The sequence below is a fragment of the Opisthocomus hoazin genome, chromosome 15 (genome assembly GCF_030867145.1).
Source record: "Opisthocomus hoazin isolate bOpiHoa1 chromosome 15, bOpiHoa1.hap1, whole genome shotgun sequence".
Taxonomy (NCBI): domain Eukaryota; kingdom Metazoa; phylum Chordata; class Aves; order Opisthocomiformes; family Opisthocomidae; genus Opisthocomus; species Opisthocomus hoazin.
This window is the reverse complement of record NC_134428.1, coordinates 17,705,350-17,723,107: the sequence shown is the minus strand read 5'-3', so window position 1 is coordinate 17,723,107 and position 17,758 is coordinate 17,705,350. Positions and strand designations below refer to the sequence as shown.

At 39.6% G+C, this 17,758-nt stretch overlaps 2 protein-coding genes across 2 annotated transcripts; one reads left to right on the top strand and one right to left on the bottom strand.

Annotated features, from left to right (window-relative positions):
• Positions 1 to 3: 3 nt before the first annotated feature.
• Positions 4 to 17,646, bottom strand: EIF2AK1 (eukaryotic translation initiation factor 2 alpha kinase 1). Its single transcript, XM_075436744.1, has 15 exons — positions 17,234 to 17,646; positions 16,618 to 16,776; positions 14,668 to 14,804; positions 13,894 to 13,925; positions 13,347 to 13,446; positions 12,456 to 12,536; positions 11,959 to 12,056; positions 10,225 to 10,278; positions 9,151 to 9,520; positions 7,969 to 8,080; positions 6,496 to 6,602; positions 1,692 to 1,812; positions 1,494 to 1,573; positions 922 to 1,155; positions 4 to 438 (listed from the first exon to the last, which is right to left on the bottom strand). Exons 1-15 carry the CDS (start codon positions 17,328 to 17,330, stop codon positions 316 to 318), a joined length of 1,905 nt encoding a protein of 634 aa, XP_075292859.1. The 5' UTR covers positions 17,331 to 17,646; the 3' UTR covers positions 4 to 315.
• On the top strand, positions 4,795 to 5,402 carry ANKRD61 (ankyrin repeat domain 61). The gene is given in 2 exon segments (XM_009934172.2): positions 4,795 to 5,164; positions 5,167 to 5,402. Coding segments are annotated over 2 exon segments (606 nt in total).
• Positions 17,647 to 17,758: the final 112 nt, after the last annotated feature.

Genomic DNA, 17,758 nt, shown 5'->3' with positions numbered 1-17,758 from the left:
CAACATGCATGTTTATTTAATAAGGTATGTATGTAGTCCTATGTAAAGCTGCACAAGTCCTGCACAAGCTGCACTTACAATTTTGCCTTGTATTTTTCTCTGTAACCCAAATGCTTATCTACACAAGTTTAATTGTACTGCGGCTAAAAGTGCAGCATGAATCCTTTCTGTTGACCGGAGACTTCTGAACTAAGACAAAAAGATTAATACCTTTAAAGACCAGACAGAAAGATGAAAATGCATTGAGATGTTTTCATGTAAAAACAAGACGTTTTATAGGACTTAGCATACAATAAAGGTTAGTTCTTCCTGTACTTAAACAGGAGAACCTAGTCTCATGTGCTCATCTTGTTCTTCAGAAAGCAGTCTTACTCTCTCTCTCAGTTTCTCTATTTCTTCCTCTTGCTGTCTCACCTTCTGTTGTAGGTTAGAAATAACCTGAAAACAAGAGTCACTTTACTTAATTTATAGACTGGCAAGGGTAAAGCTTTATTAACCTATTTGAATCATGTTTACAATCCACTACAGACACATTCTGGGGCACCACAGCTGTTCTGCATATTTGATACTACAAGTTAATCCACAAACAAAAAAGTGGGGCAAGGAAAAAATGGTAATAATTCAGAAGCTTTTCTGACCTATAAAACTACCTCAAGTTGTATGTAAATCAAGTGTCCAGTCTTTATAAAGTTACCTGTACTTAATAACCATTTATCTCATTTCACCAGAAACATTAATATAGTGGGCTAAATACTGTCATCAGGAAGGGGGGGGGAATGGGGGGACACGAACCCCAGACTCAATCACACAGTCCTCAAGTTAAAAACAAAAAAAACCCCATAACAGAGGCAGGGAAACTAAGGGGATTTTCTTTTCATATTTCTTTACCCTGTAAAGGTTGAGGTTGTTGGCGTAACTTACATGTTCTGTGGTATGAAATAGTTCACTTTCACGAAGCTGAGCAGCAGTTGGTCTATCTGTAGATCTGTGACTGGTGAGGAGTTTAACGTACTTGGCTTGAACGGGCCATTTTTTGTAGAAAGTATGAGGAATTTGTCCATTCCTTAAATGTGTGAGAACTTCTGTTCTTTCCATTTCTGTTCCAAACGGTTGGAAGAGTTCTAGCAGGATAACACCCATGCTGTACATGTCTGACTGGTAATGGGGTGAAGAAAAAGTTCTGGGATAACTGCTGGTTTTAATTGCTAGATTTCTTACAATGAAGTTTCATGATGATATGAAAAATGTTATGACACTACTAAAGGCACACAAATTCAAATCTATATAGATTCCTCAAGACAATCTTAGAAATAATTTTTGCATTAGTAGCAAACTAGAAGGGAAAGCTGAAATCCATATTTCAACAAAACCATTAGAAGTAACAGTAGGACAAATATTTCTGTATTTACCAAATATTATGCATTTACCTACTGAAAGGCTTGTTTTATTCCTATTATCTATCATTTGTTAACAGAAAAAAAAATACTCCCTACCTTGAAATCATAGTGAGATCCCTGCAGTTGTTCTGGTGAGGCATAGAGGCAAGTCCCCACGCCTGAAGTATGGGTCAGTCCTTTAAAAAGGCAATTTAGACTTACTCAGCCAGTGTTACATTGTTACCATTTCACTTAACCATTTCATATTTAATGGTTTTACTATCACAGAAATCCCACGAAGCTTTTTTCTCTTACCATTTATCCTTTCGGTCTTAAACCACTGGTCTGCATCATCACAAAGAAGGTCTTTGCAGGCTAATCCAAAGTCTCCTATTTTAACATGATGATCTGATCCATGTAGAAAGATATTTCTGGGCTACAAAACAAGACAGTATAAAATCTAAAATATGTCTATATAAAGAATTACGAAATTTCATCTGTTTCAAAGTCTATAAAATCCAGTGTTTCACAGGTATAATTATTTAACACTTTCATTAGTGAGAGAGAAAAAAATAGGCATAGCTGATACCAAATTATGTGTTAGCAACACCATTTGGGTAGAAAAGACCATATATGAAAGATACAGAAAAAAGGAAGAAAAGCAAAAGAGGAAAACCAAAGATTTAGTGGAAAGATAAAGTACCTTTCTCCCTCCCCCCAGCAGAAAATGAGAAATTTGCAGAACAGTAAGGTTAACATGAATAGGCAAGAGCAGACAGCGAGTTAGACCAACTGATGTAGCACGAAGAAGGACTAAATATCCTCTTTGGGATAGACATAATGTAAAATAAAATACACTCTTCTATATGACAAGCACAGCCGCAACATGCATTCAAAAAACATGTAGATATGGCACTTCAGGATGTGGTTTAGAAGGCATGCTGGTGATGGGTTGACGGTTGGACTAGATCTTGGAGGTCTTTTCCAAACTTGATGATTCTATGTTACTATGCTACTTGGTTCTGGGAAGCTGCTCTGAAAAAACCCAAAATGATGAGAGGCTTGAGTAGAGAGCACTGACTGGAAAAAATTAAATAGTTTTATCCATGTATTTTGGCTTTAGGACGACCAAGGAAGAGAAATGCTAACATTATGTATCTAAGAAAAAAGACATATTTTCCAGAAAAAACGTAATACAAAATTACTGCGTTTACTTAGTCTGTATCACAAAGTTTCTGAGCATAGGTACGTTTGGATGAGAAATGAATGCACTATTGCTTAGTACAGGATTTTTTCTGAAAAGAGCTTGGCCCCATCCTCCTGACACCCACCCTTCAGATATTTATAAGCATTTATTAGGTCCCCTCGCAGCCTTCTCTTCTTCAGGCTGAACAAGCCCAGCTCCCTCAGCCTCTCCCTGTAGGAGAGATGTTCCAGTCCCCTCACCATCCTTGTAGCCCTCCGCTGGACTCTCTCCAGTAGCTCCTCATCTTTCTTGAACTGGGGAGCCCAGAACTGGACACAGCACTCCAGATGAGGCCTCACTAGGGCAGTGTAGAGGGGAAGGAGAACCTCCCTTGACCTGCTGGCCACACTCCTCCTAATGCACCCCAGGATCCCATTGGCCTTCTTGGCAGCCAGGGCACACTGCTGGCTCATGGTTAACCTGTCATCCACCAGGACGCCCAGGTCCCTCTCCGCAGAGCTGCTCTCCAGCAGGTCCACCCCAAGCCTGTACTGGTGCATGGGGTTGTTCCTCCCCAGGTGCAGGACCCTGCATTTGCCTTTGTTGAACCTCATCAGGTTCCTCTCTGCCCAACTTTCCAGCCTGTCCAGGTCACGCTGAATGGCAGCACAGCCTTCCGGTGTATCTACCACACCTCCCAGTTTGGTGTCATCAGCAAACTTGCTAAGGGTACATCCTAACTCTTCATCCAGGTCGTTGATGAAGAAGTTAAACAAGGCTGGGCCCAGTACTGACCCCTGAGGGACACCACATGTTACCAGCCTCCAACTAGACTCAGCACCACTGACGACAACCCTCTGAGTTCTGCCATTCAGCCAGTTCTCAATCCACTTCACCGACCACTCATCCAGCCCACACTTCCTGAGCTTCCCTAGGAGGGTATTATGGGAGACTGTGTTGAAAGCCTTGCTGAAGTCTAGGTAGACAACATCCACGGCTCTCCCTTCATCTACCCAGCCAGTCATGTCATTGTAGAAAGCTATCAGATTGGTCAGGCATGATTTCCCCTTGGCGAATCCATGCTGACTGCTCCTGATAACCTTCTTTTCCTCCACTTGCTTGTTGATGACCTCAAGGTTGATGAGTTGATGAGTCCTGTATCCACCCCTGGGGTCCCCAGCACAAGACAAACATGGAGCTGTTGGAGCAGGTCCAGAGGAGGCCACAAATATCATCTGAGGGCTGGAGCACCTCTCCTGTGAGGAAAGGCTGAGAGAGTTGGGGCTGTTCAGCCTGGAAAACAGAAGCCTCCAGGGAGACTTTACTGGCCCTTCAATATATAATGGGGGCTTATAAAAAAAAAAAGACAGAGGCTTTTCAGCAGGGCCTGTTGTGATAGGACAAGGGGCAACAGTTTTAAACTGGAAGAGGGTAGATTTAGATTGGATACAAAGAAGACATTTTTTACAGTGAGTGGTGAGACACTGGAACAGGTTGCCCAGAGCTGTGGATGAAGTGTTCAAGCTGAGGTTGGACGGGGCTTTGAGCAACCTGATCTAGTGAAAGAAGTCCCTGCCTGTGGCAGGGGGGGTTGGACTAGACAATCTTTAAAGGTCCCTTCCAACCCAAACCATTCTATGATTTTATAATCTAGAGGCCAAAGCACTGCCAGATTATGTCTGTATGTACAGATGAGACGAACTTCTGCTTGCGTACACTTCTGTGAGCTTCACTGGCCTGAAGCTGAACTATGACTCATTACTCATGCTATAAAACTAGGTAATAGAGCAACTGATGGCATTAACACTATTATGCACTCCTGCTGGGCACAAAGAAGCTGTGGTTAACAAATACAAGTTAATGACCAAGCTTCTGTTAGGTCATGGCAACTCATAAAATTTGTTCTGACAACTGAAGTTTTGGGACCTGTTACTATGTTATGCCCTGCAAGTCCAGAAGTTTTAGTCTAAGTAATTTTGTCTTAATAAAAAGAAATTCACTTAAAACAATGTTTTATGTTACAAAAATAACAAGAGGCTACACAGCACTTCAACTTCTGCTAAATTTGCCTAGTACTTACAGCTGGGACATTCATTTCAGACAAATTTCAGAGAATACAGCATAATACAGAAAAGTGTCTCTGTATCTTGCAAAATGTAAAACATCAGATAAATCCTGACATGAGTAGTTACAAATACAACAGTCTTCTACGATTTGGCCAACAGCCTGATGATGCCTTTCCAACTATATCCATTCTTTCTGAGTATTATCTTAAAGTATACCGATGAGTCTGGCTGGACACCTCTTCACATAGCAGCAGGGTCACTAAACACAGAGGTAACAGCAACCTTCATCGCCTCTGGAGCAAACACTAACTTTGCCAGTCCAACCTGTGGAAGAACTGCCCTTCATGTTGCAGTATGCACAGCATCGTCTGAAGAGAGAATTTTAGGTGTCAACACAGATTGCATCCATTTACTATTAAGCAATGGAGCCAACATAAATACTCAAGATCATGAAGGACAAACAGCTATTCACGAGGCCTGCTCAGGTGGCAGAAACACAATAGCTGATCTTCTGTTAGTGTATAAAGCAGACATAAACAGTGGCAATCTCCACTCTTTTCATTTCTTTGACACAGATCAAATTTAAAAGATACAGCACTGTTGAACAAGTTGCTAGGCTTCTCATATCCACTGAAGTAAACAGATAATCAAGGACACCCACCCACTGGACTTCTGTTCTCAGAATTTCAAATGCTGAAAGACTTTCTTATTATCACAGAAATTCCTGTCTCTGCAAGATACCTGCCAAATCACCGTTACAAGAACATATTGTGAAAATGAAACGAACACTGGCTCTAAAACAGGCTCCCAGTAACTGTATGGAATTCTTTATACAACTACCAGGACTTTGGACAATAAGGCCATGGTGATGCTAAAGAGGAAAGCAAACTGAAAAACTGTTGACCCTGAAACAGTTGGCAGAAAAATTAAAATTAATCCAGAATGAAGACTGTATGTTGCCAAGTATTTCCAAGTTTCCACATGTGGAGTTTTAATAATCAAGATGATTTTCACACTGATTTCCTCATATAGCTACTGTATCAAATGCAGAGAACCTCTAAAGCAAGCAAAGTAGGAAAATACACGCTCACTTCCTTGCTATTCAAGTCTATCAGTTGGGGGGGGGGGGGGCAAGATATATCTATGCTTCATATTTAAGCCAGCCAATAATTCAAAACCATTCTCACGATTAGAGTTCCAAAAAAACTTCACAAGAACCTATAAACGGCATCCTATTCTAACCATTCAAAGTGTTATTTTTTAAAGTCTGCTCTTTGTTACTTTTAATAGGAATGAAATCGAAACTCTTCATTCAGTCACATCACCTACAATTTCAGTCCCTTGGAGGAGATAGCAACCATTTCGAAAGACAGCAATTATTTCCAGTGGAGGGATTTTTTTTTTTTTAAAAAGCAAGTAACTATAAATTGAACATATTTTCAGAAACTATCTGATATGCTGTTTGCAAATTGAGGTGTAGTCAAGGGGCTTTGCTTATTTTTATAATTATCTAAAAGAATTTTTATTTAGGTAATTTAGGTCCTGCCCTGGTTAAGGAAAGACCAAGACAAAACAAAACCAATCTGCCCATCCCTGCTTAGGACAAGAAAACAGCTTCACAAAAGAGAAAACATTTCCAGAGCTTAATCATAATTCACTCGTATGTCAATGTAGTTGAGTACTATGCTTACAGTAAAGAAAAAATGGTACTAGTATAGAGGAGATGATCTATTTTTTCATATGTAACATAGCTAAATTCTTAAGAGCCCAAGTTATATCAAATTTAACTATGAAGTTGCTTTCACTCTCCCATAATGTAAGTTATCTTTGTTTTCTTCAGCCTCAAGTAGTAATTTGATGAACTTACTTTAATGTCTCGATGCATCACTCCCATGCTATGGATATAGCATACACCTTCTAATAACTCTTCAAAAATTTTCATTGTCCAGCGGACATCCACAAGATGGTATGGACCTTAAAACAATTTAAAATCTAAATTATTTCAGCTAATTTTACTGAGTTATACTCTTTAATTCCATGTAAGTGCTGAATTAGAATGGAAAATACAGTTCCAAATAAAATCATACTAATTTACATAATGACATGTTTTCTGTATTGATTTGCACCCTTCCTTTTTGGATCCCAAACCTTCTGAAATTCCCAAATATCCTCTGGCTGTAGCTGTCCTAAATAAACCTACCATCTCATTGTTTTTAACATTTCCTACATTATTATTTTATTAAATGACATTGTCTTCCTACTCTAATGACCCAGATCTAACATGTCTGTTGCCACTTCAAACACTCACCATTTACTCCTACTTGGGTTTCTTAATGCCTAACCTATGACAGCATTCACCTTTTCTCTCCTGTCGTCTGGGAAAATGTATAAAAATAGCATTTTGCAAGGTCAAATGCCCTAGTAATTCTGTCACCCCGTCACCAGGAACACCATCTTTTAGCTTATGAAAGCCAAAAGACTGTTATTACAGAAGAGATTAGTGGAAGTCAGCTGATAGCTGGTAAACCTGACGCCACGACTGAAGAGAACAACAGATTTAATAGTGATTAAAACGAAGATTAAACATTAATCATACAGTTTTTGTCTTACAATCTATTAAGCATATGCTTTTTTTTTTTTTTCCCCACAAGCACCCCTGAGAAAGTAACATGTGTCTAATGCTTTATGAGCATTAGACTTCTTCTTCCAAGTGTCAACAATTATTGAAAGACAGCTTGGTATCAGGGCATGAGAACTCCTCTGGCCACTGAAGCAAAGTAAATGTTAGATTCTTTAGACCAATGACAAATCAGCCTGCATAGGAGTTTTGATTCTTAAGAACAAACTTAAAAGCTTTCAAGTATGTTGTAACCCATCTGGAACAAATGATCTATTTATATTTTCCACAGCAGATACATTTGCCTGTGAAGAGCTCTATTTTGTAGCAGCAAGACTACTACCAAAGCAAAATTTCAATTATTTAAACAGTTTACTGAGAAAAAGCAGATTCTGCCAATAAAAAACTCTATTCCAAAAAATAAGCAGTATTGCCCAGGTATAGATCTCTCCAGGTAACAATTATGCCTTGAGGCACATATTAATTCTTTTTTGAAGAGCTATCTAAAACTCATGAACTTAAATCTCTTTCACCAACATCTATCATACAAAGATTCAATACTAGCTGCTATTTTTAAGTGAATAAAGAATCTAATGAAGAAGATCCATATTATAAGCTGCTGAAGTAAAACATAAAATCAGGCAAGTGGACTTCCAAATAGGAAAAAAGAAATATTTGCTTTATAATGAATAAGTAAATTTTTAAGACAGTGATGAATCTTACTGGAAGTTTCCTCTGTCTTCTCATTGCATCCTTTATTACGGTCAACAATCCAGTCCCACAAGGATATTTCACACAGTTGCATCTGTATATGAAGCATTAAATGATACTCCACCTAACAGAGAAATAATGGTCCATGATTTTGCCACTGTAATATGAACAGTATTTGCTTAGTTATTTTCTTTAAAGCTAATAAAAACAAAATTTGTTTTAATTTAATTTCATTTCATTTATTTTAAAAAGTTAGATACCAAAATGACATCAAATACAGTATTAAATCTGCTGCATTCAAGAAGCACATGCAACAATGCTATCTAGGTTTTGGAGGTTTTTTTTGCTTGTTCCTCAAATGTAAACAATTGTTGGAAGAAAAACTAACAAAACAGCCAGCTACAGACCTTCGTATTCAAATTAGAGTTTAAAAGCTTCTACACATACTGTACAGAGGTTCATTCTGGCTTAAGGAAACAGTGTAAATTAATATAAATTAGCAAAAAAATTGAACCTCTTGATATGGAATTTTGTGATTTATGAAAATGAATATGTAACTTGATAGTTTCTGACAATGTAATAGTTCATTTGATAACCTAGGCAACTCAAGCAAACGCCTTTAAAATCTTGGATTTCTTGCAGGAGGGAACTCCAAATGATAGCAACAGCTTGAAGCATTCCAGAGATTGCTGTGTTATGCAGAATGTTTCAGTGGTATGAATGCCAGCCAAGTTTTAGATGTATAGGCAGAGGGGTGATTCCATGCCCAAATCTGCTTCTCTCTTGCTCTCAAGTAATCCTACTCTGCACAGGCACCACACTACACACCTAGACACTTTCATCAATAATATCCGAATTACCCCTCAGTACTGAATGCTGAAGACTTTGAAGTTTGATGTGGGGGTTTTTTTATGCAGGAGTAGTACTTTTTATTCACGTGGATGCTCTGAAAGGACCCAAGATGACTAACACATGGAAACTTTCTTGTACGCTGAGTTTTGCCAGCTCCTCTGGTCAGCTTCCTTGTAATGGTGTCACCCACTTCAGTAAAAATTGTCTGTATTTTTGGCTTTAATCGCAGTCGCTTAATTTTTTTAAATTTATCCTTAGAAATCATTCCTCTGTCTACCAAACTCTACTCTACAAACATCATTAAATTAGACAGCAGTTAAGTATATTTAACAAGAACCATACCTCAAACTCTCCACAGAGAGCTACATCATTCTTGGAGCATTCTTCACTGCAGGACTTACTTTCAGTGCTAGCATCTTGATCCAGACTAGAACGAGGTCCCTGTGCTGAATGATTTTTCGTATCAGTTGACCTACTGCTAACACTGCTTACAGAGTCTTCTTGTAATCCTACAGATAACTCACATTTATTTGGTTTCATACACTCTTCACTATTGCTGTTTGTAAAATCATTCCTTACATCCATATTCTGCACTGATTCATTACCCAGATTTTTAAGACTGGTATTGTCACAGGATTTCTCTTCTTGTGAAGTAAGGTCAGCAAAGATAATTGAACTACCACTTTCCACACTCTCAATGTGACAGTGATCACTGAAAACAATAAAGGGAGAGAAATCAAAATACGTACACAGTTTTATACCATTTATTTGTGATACACCATTCTGAAAACTTTTTTTTTCAATTGCAAACTGCTTTCCAGAGTAACAGCTCAGATGCTTCCCCATATAAAACTTTAGGATTCCATAATTGGCAGTGTAGGCTCCAGGCTTTTTAATACCTTCCCCCAGCAGGGGTTCCTGACAGTTGACCCAGACAGCTCAGAGATACATACAGTTCCAGATCACAGCATGCACTGGACAAAAGTATGATGCAGCTCCATTCCTTTAAACTTAGGAAGTTACACTATATTTCTCATAGAAGTCCATTTCCTTACTGAAGGGGCTAATCAACCCTCCTGAGAAACACAAGGCCCCAGCATTCTATTAAGACTCCACAGTACTAATTAGTGTTGCTGACTGGCACAGAACTTTTGAAGTAAACTGGAAGCCCTGTACTACATTCAGGCACTCAGAAACTGAGAGATCCAAAGAAGGTAGAAGCATCCAGTAACATTCTTCAGCTTACGCAACAAGAGAAACAATTACAAGGATAATTAAGATTTTTTTTTGGTTATAATTTGGAAGCAAAAAGCACTTGTACAATACACGCTGAATTCTGTACTCTTTTAATATTACTTTAAAAAAGCCTTATGTTAAAGCCAAATAAATGTTATCATTGAGATGTATAATACTTACTTGCTACTCTCTTGCTCCAGAAATAACGGCTGCAACTCCATTATTGTTTTATCTATTGGACGAAAAGATAAATATGGTATTTTACAAAACAAAGCATCCATGCATTTACTATAAATTAACATTTAAGCTATAGCATCTCACTGAATTTAACTTCACTACCTGCAGATATCTTTCTCTCAATTTCTGCTGCTGCAAAAGGTGCTTGCTAGTCTATGAAGAAGCAACCCTAATATGCTTTTAATTTTTCTTTAAATGAAAATACATGTTGTATGAGGTCACTGAAAGGGCTGTACTGGGCTCTCTTAGATATTCACCTAAATTTAACCTTTAAGAAGTTAGCCTGTTCAAAATCAGGGCTTATAATGAATATGGATAATACACAGTTAAAGAAGCAACTCCAGAAAACACCATCCTTTGCATCACCCTGCTGCTGTTTTGAAGACATTTGATATTTTGGAAATAATTTTCATTATAATTGTATATTTATGTGAAAAAAAGCAGTATGTTTTAGCACACACAAGCAAACATGAGACACCAATCTTGTAAGCCAAAGAAAACCATTAAGTACCACAGGCCCTACCTGCAGATCTGGTTATGTACTTAGATTATCACCATTAAATACTTGCTAAGTACCCCTAGCATTAAAAAGTACTGCTAGCACTAAAAAGTTGCATCCTTCAAGATTCTCAGTATCATCAGCTAAAAAGTATTGTCTATTTTATTATACTGTCAACTTCCTATGCATTTTCCTTTGTGCTTAGAGCTGACTGGGTGCTAAGTCACTGACTTGGAAAGCAGTAAGGTCACATAGAGCATAAGCAAACCTCCCGCTAAGAGAGGATCAAAAGATTTAACTGTTCAAGTCATTCTGGAAAAGGACAAGTAAGAAAGGGACCAATGGATTAGGGTCCCAAAGTGACCAAAGGACAAAGTGTGGGAAAAGCCAAGAACAGAGAAACTGAAGAGAAAAAAAAAAGGGGCAGGGAAGAAGATGTAAAATGAACATCAAAGTAGATAAATTCTCAACAGTTACAGACAGTTGCTGATACACAAAAAACCCAGATTGCTCTGTCACTGCAGAACTCGGAAACACAATTCATCAAATTTAAAAACTCTCCTGTGGAAAGCAAAATAAGAAAGTTGTTTGTTTTGGGGTTTTTTGGGGTTTTTTTTTTTTACCATTAGTTATTTCCAGGTTCTTTCAGTTTTTCGCACTCTTTTCCAGACAGGAAGAGAAGCATAGTGGGGGACTTATTCTAGTCTTGCTATAACTCTGACATTTCAAAAAAATGGTAGCAAATTTGTGGGGCTTTTTTCTCCTATTCATCACTTTTCCTCCAATATCTGAAGGGGCTCATCCCAAGTATTCATTCTTCTCCTTGTCAACTCACTACTTTTTGCATTAAAGCGTTTTCATTGCATTCCACTGAACTTCACACAATTTTAAAATTCTCCTCATATATTACCAGAAGTGAAGCTAATACTTCCATAGTTCCAAATTCATCATTAAGTAATAGCTAAGTCATTAGGCAAGAGATTGAAGTGCAGAGAGGGATATGAAGACATGTTGGTCACCTGTAGTTTGATTTTTTTTTTTTTTTTTTTTTTTTTTCCTGTTTTGAGAAGGGGAGAAAGTAGTTATTTTATCAGAGAAGTAATACTCTCCTGCAAATAACGGTACAGAGGTTATAAGCAGGATGCAAGCGAGAATTACACGATATGCTGTACTTTCCTTTTGGGTGTACTGTTTGAACATATTCCATCCAGGCAGTGTGATAGCCTACAACATTATGATGCTGCAGCCCAGCCAGCACTTTAACTTCTCGTAGCACCTACCAAGAACAAAAAGAAAGTGTAACTGTCCTCTGAGTGCTTAGTAAACTCAAAAGATAACAAAAAATAACAGTTTCTGAGAGAGAAAGAACAGATAAAATTATTACAGGAATGGAGAAGATTTGGAAGTTTTAAAACAAATTATGATTCTCACAGTTGCAGAGATGATCAAATTCAAGTTAATAATATGCTTCTTTTAATGGACTTTAATACCTCTCATTTACTTTTATTCTACTAGGCACTGATAGGGTCAAATCTTTTGAAACTCAGAAAGTGTAAAAACCACTATTAATGTTTTTGATGTTTTGGAAAACATTAACTGCATTACTAAATTAAATCAGAATCAGCTAGAGCAGACAGGGCGTTAAAACAGAGATGAAACACAGCAAAAAGAATACCTTCATGCAATCTCTTCTTGTAGCCTTCTTAATGCTGATTTTTTTAATAGCATAGAACTGACCATCTAACTTGTTTTTGACCTGAAAATAATTGCAAGAAGACAAAATTGGATGTTAATATGTTTAGATTAATGAATTACTAAATCCTTTAGAACCAACTATTTTCTAAAAACTAATTTCTGCACTCCATTCAGATAACGTTCCACCCGCATCAGAGAATGAAACTGGCATTAGGGCCCAGCTGTCTAAGACAAAGACACTCTACTTTTGCTTTCTTGCAGGACTGCAAACATCTAATCCAATCTTTGTGAAATATGCAGCTTTACAGCTATCATTTCATCAATACAAAAATGCTGGTAGGTCCTGATAATTGCTTAAACAGGTTCTCAGTAAATCTGAGACCTCAACTGTCATTTACACGTGGTACATAGCAAGTGGGGAACCTCAGGCTGGCCATACACTGCAAGAATTTAATGCAATTTAACACTGGGTTGGACAGTTTACATGCACATTAAGGCTGTGTTTTTTCAAGCAGCCACAACTAAAACATTGCGGTGTGCAGACTAATCATTTCCTGTGGCTGTTTTAAGTCAATATATCGCAATACTACACACAAGACATAAAGAGTTTTCATTCACTTTAAAAGGGACAAAATACAAGAAATAAAACATCTGATACACCCTGCTTCTGACAAGCAGAAAACAGAAACCACAATGGAGTATCTTTTGAAATTAAATGCCAACATCCTTCACATATGTGGGTTTGCACCTGTTCTATTGGAAAACAAGTATTTTTGGCTTTCTACTAGAAATACAAACAAAACAGCAACTCCAAATTTCAAAGAAAAATTAGATATAAACTGATCAGTTATAAATGGAAGGTAAAGAATACCTTGTATACTTTACCATATCCTCCTTTTCCTAGCCTTGCAACCTCATCGAATTCATTCAAGTATCGTGAAGTCTGTGCTTCAAAGAAAACTTCTTTTTCCCTAATCAAAAGAGTCAGGCTGCATTAAACTAAATTACAACTTTTAAGTAAGGTATTATACGGGCTACAGGTGTACACAAACAAGGAACACTATTTACATTATGAAAAGAAGAAGAAAGTACTTTGACATTACCATAGTGAATACTGAAAACAGCACAGTGCAACAGCATGCACGTGTGCCACACATCCACACTCAGTGTTAACAGAAGTGTTGGGATAATTTCTCTAAGTTTATGCCAGGTAAATCTTGTTTTCCTGAATGGTGACACTAACCATGAGTTGCATGGAGTAAGGAATTTTCACCAGATCATTTTGAGAGTTTGGAGAATTTTTTACTTTTTTTCTATGTTTCAGAGCCAAAATATGAAATGTAGTTTAATTCAGAATGGAGCACAGAACTTTAGGGAGAGAGGTAAGTTAAATATTTCTAAATGCTTTGAATACATACCCAACTGCATGAGAATCTCCATTATCAAGTTCCTATAAAACAACAAAACCCAACATAAAAACACGACATACAGAATAACAGTTCTACCATGCCATTGGCCTGGACAGCTTAATCAAAACAGAAACTACAACTACATTCTGAGAAGAAAACGAGGTTACTGAGAGCCATTCGTTCTGCAGAAAGCCTCACCAAACTGAAGTATTATTATCCCACCAGTAATCTGCTAACATCTCTCTGCTGGAGAGATTACTACCCTCTTAGAGTTCTGACGGCAAACAGGATAAAAGGAGGGCGCTAAAATGTGCTTAAGGCAAAATTAACTAGCTTACTTCAAGCAGCGAGATAAGCAAACCGGTCTCATTCAGCCTGAAGCACATTTCCCAGTGAACAAATTATGCCCTCCACTAACATAAATATGAGGGTGTTAACATAATAAACTCAAACAGTTAAAAGTTGAAGACGGACGTCTGTCCATTGTCAAAAAAAGCTATAGCAATACTTAAAACACCTTGCCTGTATTTATATAGATTTTTTTCAAAACTTTTTTATTATTTAATAAGGAACAAAATACGGCTAGCTTCAAAAGCTTTGGTTTACACCTATAGAACCAGAACATGCCATCCCAAACAGCTAAAGGTAGAATGGGAGTACCATTTTGTATAATTATTAAAAAGACCCAATCCAGTATTAAAAGAACCCCCAGACAAAAGCTTCTTTGGATGCAATGTTAATTCCTTAACACAGAGGTTGCCAAAGAAATTCAACAAAGCTTACCCCATTAAGTATTTGTCGATTAGCTGCTTTCATTAGTTCAGTAATGGCTCTATTATGCTGCAGTCTTACAGTACTAAATTCTTCACAGAAGGCAAATGGGGAGAGCAACCCTGTTCTCGTGAAAGCCTGACGAAGTACTGTACGAAGGAACAGAGAAAGGTCGCATTAAATAAAGCCTGCCAATAAGACCATGTAAACAGCTGATCTTTTTTAAATGAGAAACTTTATTGGAAAGACAGTGCCTCTGGAAAAATGAACAGCCACTCCCACTCTAATGCCTTTTCCCATACTCTTGGCAATAAAAACTAATTAAATCCAAACTAGAGCTGCTCTGTGGGAACCTCTTTGCATAATACAGTTATTCACCACGCCCTTCATGGTCACAACTGCATCTCCTCTTCTTCTGTATCTCAGCGGATGAATTATACAAACATCCACCCATTCACTTACTTGTTACCTTTGTAGTAATTTTGATCAGTGAAGAGAAGTTCAAAGCATGTTTGCAATTACGAGGACATGTTTGTAAGAAAAATGTCAAGAATTTCTAATTCACATACAAACTCTCCTATTCGTGCACATATTCACACTAATGAATGAAGTCACTCCCTTCCACCACCCCACCAAACACCACGTCTTTCTCAGATAGAGTAAAACAATGCTGTGGCAGACAAAAAAATAATAAATACTGGAAATGGGTGCAACTGCAAAGATGCTACAAAAATTTACTTTAATGCTGCAGGAGTTCCAAGGTCTTAAAAAAAACTTGCTTGTCGTATGTTTGTCAATATGTTTCTTCAGTATCAGTATTTTAAAAAATCAGCCTATTCCTTCATCCTTTAAAGGAGACTAAAGTTATTGAAAGCGAACCTATAAGAAATCAGGAATTTTGCTATACAAGCCTTACGGACACAGTTACAGACACCAGAAAAAGGAAAAAACCACCCTGGCCAACATGAATATACTAGCCAAAATCACAAAAAAGATACAATTACTGCAATAGGATTTATTATTATTACTGAGGTTTATTCCACTTGAGAAACTGATTTGAACTATACCTATGGAGGAATGTCATCTCCATACAAGCACACTGGGAAGCCAAGCAGCTACATACTTTGGAAGATGCCCAGGTTTGGTTTTTAATTCCTCTCCCAAAGGACATTTGGTTGATTTTTTTCCCCGATATTTTTGGTTTTGATAGTGATAATAGTAAGACCCAGGGCCAAACATCTGCATCAGGCTTGAAGAATGAAAGCTGACAGTTGTCTGCACTGTTGTTACTGGATGCTATAGACGGCTTCAATTTTAAGTACAAGCAATACATTAGATTTTCTACAATCATGTATAGGAAAGAGAGAAACCGTGGAGATTGTTTCTCAAATGCATTAAATATGTGCCTAAATGAACAAAATACCCAAGACAAGTCATGTACCAAAAAAAAGATTTCAAAAGAAACACTTCACACCTAAAAATGCGAGCTCCCCAAATTATATCAAAAGACTTTATGGGAAAATAAAGGACTTCTAAAGGTATTTACTCAGATTTTCACACACCATAACTTTGAAGGATTTAGTGGAGACTACGCCACAGCTATTTCTTGACAAATATTTTTACTACCTTCCTCCTCTATCTGTGTTTTTAGATCAGATTTAACAGTTACATAATTTACCCTGTTACCCTTTGCATGATGCAACTCAAACGACATAGCTGGAATAGAACTGTCTGACCCTTGCACCTACAACAATACTCTGTTACTGTTTTCATAAATAAGGCAAGTCTTCGTTCCCAATTAAGTAGATTCAGGGTCTTCACACTCTTCTCAGAATTACTCTGTCCCTGTGTGATGAGACCTACAGCTCCCTATTGACACTACACTGTAATCCTGCACAGAATAATCTGGTATATGTTGCAGTAAGGCAGTTTAAGAGACAGGAAAGAACTACTCTTACTAACTTCGGAACAAACACCTCGAATGAACGGGGTTGTGCGTGTACATGTGGCACAGATGCTCCAGCAGCGACACCAGCAGCAGCTGGTTTTGGATGGTCGAAGTGAAATTCACAAACTTTTGCGACGCGTTGGCAACTCGCAGCTCTGCCGGCACGTCCGATTCTGGAAAAGGAGAGTCAGAGGCATGAACTCAGGTCTCCGCACACGCCTGCTCACCGAAGCACCCAAGCCACGCACCAACCCGCGCAGCCTCGACACAACCCCGGCTCATCCAACGGCACCACGCCAGCTGCCACTCTGCGGGAAACTGAAGACGCTAACCAGGAACCTAATTATAATTAGTATTTTTACAGGTGCACATAAAAAGCAGCTAACCGGAGAGAACGAGGCTCTCCCCGAGGGAGGGGGAGCTCCCACCGCGGCCGCAGGGCAGGGTGCGCTGCCACGGGCCTGCCCGCCCTTGCATCACCCCCGCGGCTGCCGCTGCCTCACGGAGAGAAGGCTGCGGCTCTCCTCAAGGAGAAGGAAGCGACGGAGGGGGTGGAATGGCGGCGGTTCTCTACCCTATCCCCCCCCTCCCCGCGCAGAGGGCAGGGCCGCCCCCGCGGGCACCGCTCACCGTCAAAGCGCGGCTCCGGGCTCTCCTCAGGGAACTCGATGGCGGGCGGCGGCGGGCGCGCGGCCGCTGCCCTGGGCGGGAAGCCGCCCCTCCACATGCCGGGCGCTGAGGTCCGGGCCTTCGCGGCCTGCCCGCCTCCCCGAGGGCGGCCCCGGGGGCCGGGCCACCGTTTACGGCTGCTCTTTGAGTGCACAGCAATAAAACAATAACTGGAGGAATAAACCGCGGAGGGGCAAAAGACGGCCCCGAAGGCAGAGGCGGGCGGGAAGGCTACGGCCGAGGACGGCGCTCGGACCGAAGCTTCGCGACGGGGAGCCGAGGCGCCCCCTCAGGCAGCGGGGCTGGCGGGCGCCCCTCGCCTCCGCGCCGCCCCCTCCGCAGCCCCCTCGCCCCGACCGGGGGTCGCCGAGCCCCCTCTAGCGGCTCCCGGCAGCGGCGCAGGGGCGGTGCTGGTCCCCGTGTGACCCGGAGGAGCTCGCTTCTCCCCCCCGCCGCCGCCGCCGCCGCCGCTGCCGCCGCCGCCGC